General features: G+C 50.7%; 1 protein-coding gene across 18 annotated transcripts in view; it reads left to right on the forward strand.

Annotated features, from left to right (window-relative positions):
* The window catches only part of EBF3 (EBF transcription factor 3), a 125,330-nt gene that overhangs the window by 73,702 nt on the left and 36,628 nt on the right, over positions 1-15,000 (forward strand). For 14 of the 18 annotated variants that reach the window (XM_074338796.1, XM_019728256.2, XM_019728267.2 and 11 more), the window contains 2 exons: positions 11,266-11,347; positions 14,844-14,988. In XM_074338796.1, coding sequence (XP_074194897.1) covers positions 11,266-11,347; positions 14,844-14,988 — 227 coding nt within the window. The remainder of the gene's footprint in view (positions 1-11,265; positions 11,348-14,843; positions 14,989-15,000) is intronic. The other 4 variants (XM_019728258.2, XM_074338799.1, XM_019728266.2 and 1 more) reach the window with 1 other exon arrangement.

The following is a 15,000-nucleotide window of genomic DNA, read 5'->3' on the forward strand; positions in this document are numbered from 1 at the left end:
CCTGTGCCGTGGTTTCTGGTACAGGAGCAGCTAATGAGGCTTTTGACTCTCGGGGAAGTCAAGACTTCATAACCAAAAAGAGAAAAAGCACTTCACATGGATTTTCCTCATTTTGTCTTTGATTTCAGGAGTGTGGCAAGAGCACGTGGAGTCACTGAGTGACGGCAGAGTAAACCAGAGTGGCAGGGGCTGGCCTCTGCTCTCACTGAGTCGCTACAGTTGGCATTTTTCGCACATGTGACGTAACCATGGGAAAAGAAGTTAAGGAATACGGCCTACTTTTATTATTATTATTATCATTTTTTAAGAAACAGGATATTCTGCAGTTAATTCATCCTGGTAGCTTTCCTTAATTCTTTTAACATCTGCCCAGGGTGAGAATGTGTGGTCATTAGAAAGTGAATGAAAGACTCGCCCAAAGTCTTCTGTTATTACATGAGTAAAGGAAAACGTTTGCAAAACCCACTGGGAGGTGTTGCCGGCCATTTGGCTGCCAGGGGCCTGCAGAGGTCATGGGTGGTGGCTGGGAGTGTGTGGACAGAGCCCCAGGCAAGGAGGTCTGCTGGCAGAGAAGCCAGAGAGTAAGGTGGGATGACCCAGCTCAGAGGAAGGGTCTGTCCCAAGTTTGCAGGCAGGAGCTGAGCCCTGATGGCATGAGGGCATCTGCAGGCTCCCCATTGAAGCCCCCGTGACAAGCCCTCTAGTGGAGGCTCGTGGCACTGCGCTCCTCTCTGCCACCGGCACCAGTCCTGTCCCTCTAGATCCCAGGCCCAGGGTGGGTCCTGCCCATCAGGAGGGCAGTGAAGTGGGGGGGAGCAGGGGAGCAGGAGGCATTCGAGGGCTTCCTTGTGGGCTCCAAGCACGGTGATGGGAACACGCCGGGCTGCCCAGGGCCCAGGACTTCACGAGAAGCAGAGGTGGCACGCCTTGTCCTTTGCAGACAGCAGACAGGGGCTTTCTGAAGACTCTAAGCTGCCTCGTCAGGATGGATGCTGGACCTGTCAGGCTATCCTCTTGGAAAGTTTCAGTTGAGCAGAGTGCGTGGAGGGGCGCTGTCTGCAGGGGGACATGGGGCACGTCCACCCACTTTCTCTACTGTCACTGCCCTGCCCACACCGTGCCATCTGTAGAGCCCTGTGTACTCTCTGCTTGCACTGGGGTTTTGATAGTTCTCTACCTTTCTTTTTTTTTGTAATTGCAGAATCATAAAATATTTTAATTTCAAGGTTAGCAATTTTCTCTTGCATACTTAATTTATAATTAGCTGGTTTATAAACCTGTTCTGCGAATATAATTTTGCTGTTGCCAAATGTTCTTCATGAATAATTAAGGGCAAATCCCTATTTATCAAATTATTAATATCCCTAATAGCCTTGTTTTCATAAACAACACACTGGAGTTGGATTTAAGGAGCATGTCTCCGAGGGATCCGGTGCAGGTTCCCACCGCGGCCAGGGCCCACTCTGGGTGTCTGCACAGAGGGACGCTTGTGCTGTGTTGATGTCACGGCCCCCGGCCTTCTTTCCTCCACAAAAGCCCAGGTATCAGTAGCTGGACAAACACAATGGCCATTCACCAATGGGCCTGGCCTCCTCGGCCTTGCGAACAATGTTGTTATTTGTTCTAGCAATTCACCGGGAGCATTTTTGGAGGAAATGTAACCGATGAAACCATCCTTTCAGCCTTTAAAGATCTCTTTGGCATAATCCTACCCCCATTAGCAGTGTCCGCTGTTCGAAGTGAGGAAAGCAACTCTTTCGTGGGAGTTTGGCCAGAGGGACCTAAGAAGCCACGGTCCCAGCCCTCAGGTCAGTGGACCCAGCCGGGCCATGCAAGTAAGATTTGGGTCCAGAGATGGAGGAAGAGCTTCTATTCAGAAGGAGAGTGAAAAAAATCACGCTGGTCCCGCAGCCCCTCCTGGCTTCAGCTCCCCCAAATTTCCAGGAGGACAACAGAACTGGTTGGTCTTTGTGCTGGTCCCAGAATTCGGATCAGCTCACCCACAGCAGGGGGGCAGCTCACACCTTTCAGTAGTGGGGACGATGGAAACAGGAAGCAGAGCCTGGTGCTGATTCCCTGACTCCTCTCACAGCAAACTTGTGGGGTGCATCGGCCAAGAGTGTGTGAGGCAAGGTCCCCGTGTTTGCTGCCGGGTGCTTTAGGGACTGAGCGTCTTACCAGGAGTGTGGGGGCGCAGCCCCGCCGGCCAGGTGAACCCATCTGTGTGCTTGTTACCAGTTGCCGGGCTTGCAGTCATCACCCTGCAAGGAGACAAGGGCCGCGCGTCTCTCTCCTTGGGGCTGGCATGTGCGAGCCCACTCACCATGTGTGTGCGACTCCATGTGTGTGATTCATTCCAGAGCAGTTTTAGTCCTCATAAAATATTCATTTTGGTTGTGCAGGGCCCTGTAATTGCCATCTCTCACCCTGAATTATTTATACCTTGCGCAGACTGACAAAGCTTTGCCATGCGGCCCTAGATGAATCAGAAACACGGATCTTTGCTGCCAACAGCATTATAGTTTCACAAAATACGGCACCAGCGTCATTCTGGGCTGCCTCGTCTCTAAACCCAGCTTTTCTTGATTTGACATTTTCTTTACTTTTCCATTGTCTTAGCCAGGCAGAAAGGTTGCCTCTTAACTCTGAGCAGCAACCTTTCTTGCTTGTGTAGCCGCTGTGCTTCACAGGACTAATGTATCTTTATTGCCCTCACTTTTTTATGCTCAGTAACAAGACAGTGCTTGGGCTCACTTTAGAGCCATATATTATACATTAGCGATAAAATGATGCAAATAGTCTTGAATACTCTTCAAACAGATAGTGGAGATCAGCCTGGATCTAGCTGCTTGTCACAAAAACAGAAAATAAAAGGTGACGTGGGAAGTTGGGCCGAGACGCCCGCCCCCCACGTGTGGGCTGTGTGCAGGTCTGGGGTGGGGGTCCCAGGTGGGGCTGGTGACTTGTCTGGGCTTCTCTGTGGGTGGTGGAAGCGCTCAGGGCCCCCAAGCTCTGCACCCTAAAGGCATCCATTCGCCATGCAGCCTCTCCCGGCCTGGGCTTCCCCGGACATCTCTGCAGCCAGGTGCCGGCTGCCATTTCCCTGGGTTTCTGCATGAGTGTGTGCTCAAGAGACACGTCTCATGCTGTCCATGCCGCGGGAGGTGGGCCGAATATTTAGGAAAACCGCGCTCATGTGAATCAGGCACTGGGCGGACCGAGCCCAGCTCCTCTGCAAACCTTTCAAAACTATAGCAGGGAAAGAAGCCCGATTGGCTCTGAAGGTGGGGAGCATGCGTTTCTGAGCGGAGACAATGACGGCCTGCAACAATCCCAGGGAGAAAATTCCCTCGAGCCAGGGCTCCAGAAAAGCGACTCTGAGGCATGTTCATGTGTAGAACTGCATGGTGCGGGGAGCCCAGCCAGGTTTGCCGGATTCGAACACCTTGGTCCTTCCCTGCGCCTCAGAAAGGGATTAATTTATGGCCCTTGGCTCATCAACAAAGGGAGGTGAAGAGAGCGGGCTCGGTGCTGTTTCACGTAATGGATGACCTGGACACACATTTCTCTTGTATTTGTTGACACGCAGGAGTAATGAAGTTAAAGCTTTGCACACATGTGCCCCCTCATTAAGCTGCATTACCTGCATTAAAACTAATAATTGCCACTCAGAGCTGTGCTCCCATTAATCATTTATAATGTTTTAATAAGTTTTTAATCAGGACCTAAAAGGGTAGCGAGGCTGGCACCGGCAGGACCGACACTGGTGTCCTGTGTGCAAGCTCTGGCTTGGTTTAAAATGGGATTTTAAAAAATTGTATTAATAATTCAACCCACAAAGAATATAGTTCTTAATTAAGCAGGCTGGTGTGGGTGGGGAGGCACAGAGCATCTGAGCCGGGAAAGATGAGCAATGTCTTTCCCACTTGGACGTGGGGCGGGGAAAGAAAAAAACAAACCACAAAAAACGAACGTCCCGCCTGTTTTGAGAACGATCCCCGTAGCCAGCAGGAATCCCAGTGGCCAGGAGAGCGGCCCCGTTATCTTTAGGTCCCTGAAACCGCACACACGTGTGCTGGGAGAGGCTGGAAACCTGCCGTCGGGACGAGCACAGGCGCTTAATCGCCGCGTTGCGAGCCCCTGTGAGCGTCTCCCTTGGAGCTGGCAACAAGTCACGGGTGCATCTGATGGGAGCCAAGTGATGCTGGCATTTTTCTTAAGTAAGGAGCTTCGTGATCAGAGCTGGCAAATAGAGCAGTGTCCAGAGGGAGTGAGGAAGCTGTTTTAATGAGCCCGCAGCGAAAGACAAAATACAGACTGATTGACAGCGCGAATGATCTGCTGGGGAAATAATGTCAGGGCTGCATCGCCCATTAGAAATAGAGAAATAGGTAAAGGGGGGGAAGAAAGATAGGCACTTGAAACAGGAGCCCTGGTGTAAATATAGTGCACTTCACATTGCTTTTGTGTTGTGCAGTTGACTTCTTTTAAACAGATAACCTTATCAAAACTATCACGGAGTATCAGGAGCGGTTACAGAAAATACTAACTAGAATCCTGACAGTGAGCGGGCAGGGGAGCTGACAGAGTGTGCAGCTCTGGGATGCGTGTGCTTTGCGAGTGTCTACCTGGGTTTCACTTATCTGAGCGCATTAAAACCACCCGGAAAAGTTTAATGCAAGTCATACAAATTTCTCCAGAAGGAGGGCTCCGCAGGACCTGTTCTGGAAGTGGATGTGGAGGCGGCCGGCAAAGCTATTAAACCCCATCAGATCTCTTTGGCATCATTTTAATGAGAATCATTGCAAAAGTACAAGATCATGGTATCTATACGTGCCTCTTGACAGCCACTGCTGAAATTGTGATGAAAAGAAAAACCATTATAGCAGAAATTTAGCGATAAGGCTCTTTGGAGGGACGGTGGGGCCTAGTGTGGCTCCAGACTGTGAGGGGTTAATTTTCTAAACCTAATAATGTTCGATAGTGAGGTATTTGTCAGGAGATAAAGAAGTGATAGAATCTGGGAAGTGGGTCCCTGGGCGATTGTAGTACAAATATTGTTAATGCAGTGTGGTTACTCCAGCGAAGGGAAGTAAAATAGCTGTCGTCCACTGGAGACAGGCTGTGCTGCCGTGGACCACAACCCCCAGACAAAGGCCAGCAGGCGCTGAACTGCGAGTCAAGCCGCGGATATTTTCAAATCCTCATACATCTGCATTTCCGTGCAGGGCGTCACGTGTGCCTGGGGACGGCGTCCACGGAGCATGGGGACCCGCTGTGGGGAGCCAGGCAGCCCAGACCTCTCTGCTGGGGAGGAGGGCCCCTCACAAAGGACATGTGGGCACAGCTGTAAAATTCAATACTGTCACCCCCTGCCCCTTTCGTGATGACGTCATGCATGCACCACCACAAGTATATGAGACCCATAACTTGAAATGTACAAGAATTTAATAAGTCTGGTGTTAAAGCAATTTGTCATGGCATATTTGAAGAATAAATCAGACTAATGGACCAGATTTTTCCTCCCGTCTGGCATGAAAGAACGTGAGCCCCGTAATAGCTAATGGCAGGAGCGAGAGGGAAAGAGAGGCCTGACATTAAGACCCTCGCATTTTGGAAATCCGATACGTATTGACCTGTGTACTATCTGGGCGCACAGATCTGATGTCAGCAGAATGTAGTCTTGTATGGGAACTGCTCATTACAGGTTTTGTGAAGGGAGCACATTGTGTGTGAGCGCAGGGCCTGATCGCCTAGCACTGCTCAGGAATCAATACCGCAGGACGGATGGCCGCACGACGCAGCACAGCTGCGGCCCCTGCTTTCAGGGACTTCCCAGTAATTAGCAGGGACTTGGAGGAAGCACTCTGCCGCTCACTTTCTTATCAGTCAGAGAAAAGTCTCTTAAAGGCTGTATCTTTTAATTTGACTCTTTAACTATTTCCTTCCAAGAGTGCAGTCACCCAGTCAGGGCTGCAGCCACCGACACCCCAGAGGGCTGGCCCTTCCTGGGGTGCCTCCCCGCCCCCTCCGCACCCTGGTCTCCTTGGGGGTGGGGACTTTTGTGTTGTGATGGAATTACAATGAGGTGGACACAACTTGAAATTAGCTGTTTCAAAGGGAACATTCGGTGCCATGTAATATATTTGTTCCCAAGGTTGTGCCGCCACCACCACCATCTCGCTCCAAACGTCTTCGTCGCCCCCAAAGGAAGCCTGGAGCCCGTGAGGCTGTCGCTCCCCACTCCCCCTGCCTCCAGCCTCTGGGGGCACCCACCGGTGGGCGGTCACTTTTACAACTGCGTTTTCTGGTTGGTTTTCTAGAAGTGCTCACTTTTTCTTGTCAAGGTTATTACATATTAAAATAGTCTGCTGTGCTTTCTGGATTCAGTAGCTAAAAATGTGGGGGCTCTATCTGGAATGAGGTGTCTGCAGACCTCAGGGACCTGCAGAAGCTGTCAGCGCCATCGCATGCCAGTGCCTGGGGGTTTTTGATTGACGACATTGAGGCCCATCCATCACCACATTGGTTGCTGCTTATGAAGAGCTGTGCCTTAAAACGGAGAAGGGCTTCCCCCCCCCCCCAATAAAAGATACCAACATTGTTCATTCTTGAGTCAGATTTCCCGTTTTTCCCCTCACTGAGGGCGGAAGAGAAGGTCCTGTCTGCCAGGCCTGGCGGGCGGGGTCTGTGGGGAGCCACGGCTCTTTCTCTGAGTGACACTTAACCTGTGCTGAGGTGGCCGAGGGATCCCGCTCGCGTCTTCCCCCGGCCATTCACGCTGTCACTCACGCTTTCAAGCACTGGCAAGACCACGCAAGCCTGCAACAGTCTAAAAAGTAACAATTAAAAATCAAACAACGATCCCCACATACAGGGCTCCAGAGAGGCTGAGAACACGTGCTTTCAGACACGTGCTAGCCACGTGCAAAAGGCAGGCCGCTAAAACGGCCCCAAAGTGCCCTCTTCTCCTCTGTTACCAGGGTGCCCACACCAAGCCCACTGCATTTCTGAGGAGATAGTCCATTTCTCCTTTGACCAGAGGGAAAGAAATCATTAATACGTGGTGACTGGCTTCAGTTAGGTGAAAACAACAGTGGCAGGGCAGGTGGTGGGGACGAGGGGCATTCCCTTCTAACACTCGCCAGCAACGTCATGTGGGTAAGTCGCGGCTTTTGACCAAAGCGGGCAAGTTCTTTGCTGCTGCAGACAGGAGGGAGAGGGGTACGGTGTCAGAGGGAATGCGTCTTCTCAGCTTTTCTCTGACACACCAAATCCATTCCTTACGTAATTGATAACGGCCTTGGCCAATTATTTCACACATTACAATACACAGAGGCCCCCTTTCCGGGTTTTGCTGTAATTAGCTATGCTAATATCCCCTTCATTGGTCCTAATATTGCTCAACACCTTTTGCCATCCCGGAACCCACTGGAGCCCCGTGGCCTGTCAGGGCCGCTGATTATTGAGAAGGATCGCTCTAATCAGACATAATTGCAGCTAATTTTTCTCTCCTGCTCTGTGTTGCCAGCGCCTAATGCCACGGACTCCTTGATATTCCATTAAATTACAATTAAACAGCCTCCTTTGTTTCTGATTGTCCTGAACAACGCCACAAAGTTCTACAGCCGCTTACAGGAGAGCTGTTTGGTCCTAATTGCCTGCTCGCTCACAAAGGGCCAATTTACACAATACCCATGTAGAATTTAAACAGTTCATAACGTAATGGATATTACACAGGAGCCTAACACTACAATTAAAATGATTTTCATCAGATAGAGAAGCTCTGGTTAATCAGCTTCATAAAAGTAAATATAAATGAGCTAATTCATAGCTTAACCACACAGAAAGGGAGCCGACTTTGATACTGGTTGCTGTGGTGGGGGCACACCCATAGTGCGTGACACCGACAGTGGGCGCCACGTAACACGGGCGAGCCTGTCATTTGCTTTGGGCCTTTTTCGGGTGTCTTGGTTCCTCCGCTTACCCCATCTGTTAGCGGGGAGTTGTTCCAGAGGATTCTGATGGAGGTGCCACCAGGACCACCCTTTTAGCTTTCTGCAGTGGGTATCGCCCTGTTCAGAGCAGTGAAGTAACTGTTCCTGTGCAAAGGAGGGCGGGTCTGGAGATTTCTAGTGCAAACTCAAGGTATCAGTTGCTGGACCCGGCTGTCCAGTCCCTGCCCTCCCCAGTCAGGGGGTGGGGCAACCCTGCTGGAACCAGCTCTTCTCTCTGAACGCTCTGAAAGAGGAAACCTGACCTCAAACATAGTGCGATCACACCTTTCCCCCTTGTAATCACCAGCCAGGATCGCCCAGGATTCTGCACGTCCTTTCTGAGCAGAACATTACGGGGAGTTTGGACTGGAGTGCAGTGTGCCCTGAGCGACTGCCTGCCCCTCCTGCCTGGGAGAAACAAGTAAATAAAGGCCATATTTCAAGCTTGATTTACTCCGGTACCTACTGTGAAAGATGACGACTCTTTAGGGAAATAAAGATAGGGTCAGGGAATCAGTGTACATAATGGTCATTTTGATGATGGGCCAACAGCTGCAACGGGAAACGCACTGTACACAATTAAGCATAATGTACTAATGACAGGTTGGAATTTTTATCGCCTCTGTGCATCGAGCAGCAAATCCATGTGCAGCGGTAATAACGAGTTTATTGGTGTTAAAGCAAAGATTTTCTGACAGAGGAAAGATTTTTGCTTTCATAACAAGAGTATTAAATCCTTTGTGTACCAGCCTCTGGAAGTGAGATATGTAAAGTGGTTGTCAGATAGTTCTTAGGAAAAAGCCAATTAAAGGGTAATTGAGTAAAGGATGAGAATTACCATTTGACTGCACATGTCCGGTCTTCCATCTCCACACCGTCCCCAAACATCGTCACAGTGCAGGTCACCGAGCACTTGCTGGTTAGAAGCGCACACGTGCTCCACACATGACCGTGTGCGTCCGCAGTCACGCACTGGCCAGACCCTGCCGTTCACCCTATCAGGGCTTCTTTGAATCCTTGAGTGAAATGTAACCAAAACGAGCGTAAACAGTAAGTGCAATGCTCCTGTTTCTCCAGCTGAAGCTTCCTCTGTCTTCCCTGCAAATTTGCCTCACTTGGTTTGTGTGCTTGGGACCTGAGTGCTTCAGAGGGGTCCTGCCCTCCGGGGCCACACACTACACACCTTTCCCAAGTCCTTATAGTGCTTGTAAGACACTGGGGTAGGAGCACATCCAAAATTAGTGTGTGTGTGTGTGCACATGTGTGCGTGCATGTGTGTGTATATGTGACGTGTGCGGTGTGCACGTGTGCAAATGTGTGCATGTGTGCGCATGGGCCTGCCCCAGAGCCGCCCCCTGAAAACACAAGGATGTTTACAGGCCCCGTACCCAACTCTGGCACCTGATGATGGGTAAGACCCCACTCGCTCTCCTGGAGACACGCATGGCAGTCGCCCGTTAGACTGCCCCCAGACCTGCCCTGCTCCCTCGGAGGTGGAAGGGGAACTGGCTCCCAAGACCTGGAGGAATTTAGAGAGACCCCCTCTGGAGGGGGCGATCTTTCGTGTCACGAAAGGAGCACTCGGGGACAGCCCCATGCAGACGAGCAGCTTCTCGGGCGGCGCCCGCTCAGATTAGCCGGGTGGTAATGTGTGGCATAATTGCACCGTGTGGCTGTCCCTGAAGTGAAAACCTAATTGCCTGACAGGACGATAACTTTGTGCGCCCTCACCTTGTTAGGCCCTTTCGGATGCAGCTCAGGGCAGAGTGGCCGCAGGTGCACCTCATTTACCTCTCCGCAGAGCACGCGGGTTTAATTGCACAGCGGTTGTTAGGAAAAATTGGTGGGTGGAATATCAAGTGACTTACTGTATGCTGATGGCAGATGGCGTTAAGAGGCCCTGCGAGCTAAGTGTCTAGGTGAGGTGAGTTAACACGAGATGTAAATTCCGGCCTAAAACACGGCGGCCGTGCCGTCTGCGGGAACGTGTAACGCAGGGGCCCATTCTCTTCGCGGTCCGTCGGCGCTGCTTCGGCCCTGGCGATGCCGTCCAGGATGTGCTGGGTTGAGGCTTTTTAGTTTTGGGTGTGGTTGTTGTCAACAAGGAACCTTGAACGTGAGGGTGAGTTTAAGGCAATCGTGTGGAACTTTCTAAAAAGTTAACAATCATCAAGTAGGACAGATGGTGTTTGGGAAGGACATAGAGAAGACCTTTGGGTGCCGCCTTCCTGGACGGCGCTCAGATGCCTGCAGGGGGCACATGTGTTGGCATAAGAGACGCCACGGTCCTTGGCCCATGGTGGGTGAGGCAGAGGGGTTGCAAGGACAGAAGCCTTGCACCGAACACCCACAGTTGGTGTTACGGCCAGGCTCCCAGTGTCCGTATTCTAAGCCAGAGTGTCCACACTTGTCACTGAGCGTGCAGGAATGGGGAGAACAACACGATGATGCTTTTGTCACAGCATCTCCACACTCTGTGAGGACCCTGAATGTCCACGCCTCAGAATGCAAGGGCAAGGCTTGGCAGGAAATGGCCACGCGCGTGCCTGGCCAGGGTCGGCCTGCTTCTCTCCTGTCTGGCTGAGCGACGGTTGCGTTGCCATGTCAAGGATCGTTGATTCTCTCCTGAAAAACACATGTAGCCCTTTCACAGAAGTCACCGTGGCCCCTAAAACAACACCTCCAAGTCCTTTCTTAAGAGTTGTACCTTTCAAAATCCATCTTTAAAAGTGTGTTTAGGTAGCAACGTCCTCTGGGGTTAGAGGTGCCAGGTAGCGTATAGCAGGTCCGGGTACACTTGAATTTCAGATAAACAGTGAATAATCTTTCAGGATAGGTACGTCTCATAGCATAATTATCCTAAAAAAAATTGTTTATCTGAAATTCAAGTTTAACTAGGCAGCCTGTGTGTTCATTTGCTACAGCTGGCACACCCCCCCCCTGGGGTGGATGTTTCCTCAATGATTAATGGTTAGTCGTGCAAAGATCTAGGCAAGAAATGGCCACTCCATGTCACAGTTCTTATTATAAAACTTGGAAACCCATAATGTCCAGACAAACGTAAGTGAGTCTCTTCACACATGGAGGTATTCTGCACTGGCCATTACAACCAGGGTGCTAGCTCCCTGCGTTTTCTGCCGAATCGCCCCCTACAGGGCAGTGAGCAGGCAGTTGTGGGGGAGTCTCCACCACTCCCCATGCAAACGTGTCTTTCAAGTGTCTGTTGTCTGACAACCCTAACAAATATCCATTTTTTGTATTTTTGTAGATTCTTTCTAAAGTTTTTCCTCAAGTGCAATCAGAACTGTTTGAAGAATGCAGGCAACCCTCGAGATATGCGGAGATTCCAGGTACACGCTTCTCAAAGATGCAGGGACCGGGGTCCTGACTTCTCAGATGAAATTTGAGTTCTCTGATGTTGCAGGATGTTCAGAAAACGATCTGTAGTTCTCAAGGGCTTGGGAGCAAACTGGAATTAGTTCGCTGGAGAACATCCTTAAATCAAACGCGTTAAAAATGAGCTGGCGTCCTCCATACCTCAGGTGCAGTGAGTCCAGCCATGGCCCAGGAGGGAGCGATTTCACAGCCCTGAAAACATGGCCTGAGTTTTTGCCCCAACCACAAAGTGTGCTCTCACCGTGGGCTCCCTGGATATCTGGAAATCAGAGTGCTCAGAGCTGTAGGTGTAGTAAGGTTCCCGCATGCAGTCCGCCATGATAGTCTCACGGGGTGTTTCAAATGACTGTTTGAGAGTTTTCTCTGATGGAGTCCTCTGAACATTAGCCTCTAATTCAGCTTGTTTCCTCTGTGATACGTGGCTGTCCATGCGTGGCTGACTGGGGTTTGGAGCCCATGCTGGAGACCTTCTTTTATGGATCAGTTGCTCGATTAATTTTTCCTGGGGGAGAGCCATCATGTAACCTGTGGGGTATAGTCAAGACCCCTTTGAAGGGAGCTAGCTGCACCTGTTGGATGCAGGCAGGCCCTGCAAGTTCCAGGACGTTTCCCAGCTCAGCGTCCCTGCCCTGGGCTGTCACTGTTCTTACCCTTTAATTCCATACCCCATTCCCAGACTGTTCCTGGACCTGAGTGGACTTGTTCGCCTCAGAGAATTTCATCTCGAGGAAAGAGTTGGAGAGCTGCTTGGGTCCCGGATCAATTATGAGCGAGTTCATATATTCCTTGCCTTTGTTTGTGAATTATTAGGAGGTTACTTCAGGGTGAAGGGTACTCTGCACACATGATGGATTGATTATTTTACTGGTTTTACTTGTAAAAATTTTCCAGGCTAGGTCACAAATCTGCTGCTGGTCCCTACCAAGCAGAGAAGAACTTGGCAGCTAATGGAAATGGTTGCTGGATAGGATGAGCTGGCCATTCAGTTGCTCAAGGCGTTTTTAGAAATTTAGCGTATGTTTCAGTCTTTTAGTGAAACACGTGACATTTACCTGTACAGCCACCCAGCCAATCAGAGAAGGGTCTTTGGGCTTGCCTGAGTGCCGGCTGTAGCCGAGGACGGTGTCCCTCGCAGACAGTGGGGCCTGCTTCCTGCTTTCCTAAAGCACGAGGCTTCCCAGGTGCTTGTGCGCCCTTCTAAGCAGAGTGAAGGTCACACCATCCTCACCTATGGCCCAACGCAGCGCCAGTCACAAGTGGAGCCTGCAGCTCCTAGAAAGACTTCCTCCAGTCAGTCTCTTTAGCTAATCTCCCTGCCTCTCAGAAGGTTTAACTGGACTTAACAGGAGGTCAGGGCTTACACAATATTTCCAACCGGTTTGACAATCTCAGCACCTTTCTGTAGGTGCACTGCAGGGCTGGCCCAGGCCGAGAGACAAAACACAGCCTGTCTGTTTTCTCTTTGCTGAACTGCACTCTTTTCCCTTGGTGACTGACCTATATATAGACGACAGAGCAAAGACAGTGTCCTTTATTTTATTTTTACCTTTCTTGTTTCTTTAGCATATCATGGTCTAGGGACTTTAAAAGGGTCAAGTCTGTGTCTCAGTGTTAGTTACGTGTCTTTGCATCACGCTCACGTGATATGTTGGTGCAGTTTCTTCACCCCTCCCTCCCTGGGCGGGTCCCGGTACCCAGGCCAGGACGAGGGTGCCCAGGTCAGCAGGGCCAAGGCTGCCAGGGCACTGGTGGCACCCAAGTGGTGTCAGAGCCTGTTCCCACCCGGGCACTGTAGATGGCCACCCAGTGGGCAGCACTGAAGTACAGGATGCTGAGATGTCTGACGCTGGACCTGGGGACCTGATGGCACTGACAGTGTTTTGAGACTCAGGGGCCTGATGTGGAGATTCCAGCAGTCTTGGCGGTGCCCACAGGGGAGAGAATCTTCAAGGAAACTGCCCCGAGGAGCCACTTTGGGGGTACAGGGGGTAGCGCCCCTGCTTTACAGCCTTCTTCTGGGGCCTGAGAGGTTTTTCTTTTAATGAAAGATCAGTTACTAACACATGCATTCATATGTACGTGTGTAGCTTTGGCCCTTTTTTAACCCTTAAAAAAACAATTTATTTATTTTTAATTTAATTTTTTTACTAATAGACTTGTTTTGAGAGCACTTTTAGGTTTAAGGAACATTTCACAGAAAGTACCGAGCCCCCCTGGCGCCCCTCCCTCACAGTTTCCCAGTTAGTAATATCTTGAATTGCGTGGTGCATTTGCTACGTCGGATGAACCAATATTGATACGTTGCTACTACTGACTCAGGTCCACTGTAGCTTTGGCGTTTCTTAGTCCTTTTACGCCTGGAAGGCGGCCGCGGATGTGAACCCACGGGTTCCCTGCTCAACTCAAGCCACATGTGTCTGTGGTCCTGGCCCTCCCGGCTCCCACACGTAGCAGAGCCAGGCTCCCTGAGCCCCAAGCCCAGGCCGTGCCCCATGGGTGCTACTGCGAGACCCAGACTGAACCTGGGCCCGTCTTTGCAGCTACTCTCATAGTGATAACACACCACACAGACCCACCTCTGTAAGAGAAAAACTGCAAGGCTGGGTGGTAATTTCCAGTTTCCCGAGTCCGTGGGTGGGTGCCACTCTGGGATGCTTGTCACAGGTCACCTGGGAAGGTGTCTGGTGTCAGCAAGCCTGTCCCCCATGCATGACTTCCTTTTCCGCTTCTACCAGGAAGCAGCTGAGAGTAAGAGGGCCATTTCTACCATCTCGTCCCTGGCCACCCTCCGAGCCTGCCCCAACATGGGACCTCTCGCTCCAGCAGAGAGGACAGTCCCTGGGCAGACCAAGGTTGTTGCCATCCTTGCAACTAACTTGAGAAAGGGATTGAAAGCACTTCCACTATTCATATGCATCTCGGCCTTTTTAGATGCAGAAAAGTTCATTACCAGACATTGGATGTAATTGTAAAATTGACCCCAGGATCAGCTGATGATAGAACGTGGGCAGTAGGAAGGCTTCTGATTTATGAAGCCTTTTTTTGGCAACGGAATCCTCACAACTCTTCGAGGCAGGACAGTCTCAAGTGGACTCATTTTAATTAGATAAACTATCTAATCAATATGTACCAACAGATCAATCAAAACAGCAGCTTTAAAATGAGTGGCCAGAGGGGTATTTCAGAAGCTCATGGCTAGAAGACTATTTCTCTGAATTGAATTCACTTGTTAGCATAATAGGAGATTAAACTGTAATTAGGGGAGCGGTTTTGAAGAGAAGCAATCTTGAGTCAAACCGAACCAAACCAAAGCACCCACCCCCATTAGCCAGGAAAGCTGTGAACAGGCGTCCGTCCGTCAGGCAGTGGAGCCAGGCCGGGGAAGAGCGGTGTTTCAGATGGCTTTGGTTACCTGCCGGCCTCGGTTTCACGTCCGCTTCATCTCCGCAGGTTGTTGTGTCGACCACCGTCAACGTGGACGGCCACGTGCTGGCCGTGTCCGACAACATGTTTGTGCACAACAACTCCAAACACGGGCGCCGGGCGCGCCGTCTAGACCCGTCAGAAGGTACGGCCCCTTCTTATCTGGAAAATGGTAGGCACATGT

Source organism: Rhinolophus sinicus, linkage group LG07, assembly GCF_036562045.2.
Source record: "Rhinolophus sinicus isolate RSC01 linkage group LG07, ASM3656204v1, whole genome shotgun sequence".
NCBI classification, from domain to species: Eukaryota; Metazoa; Chordata; class Mammalia; order Chiroptera; family Rhinolophidae; genus Rhinolophus; species Rhinolophus sinicus.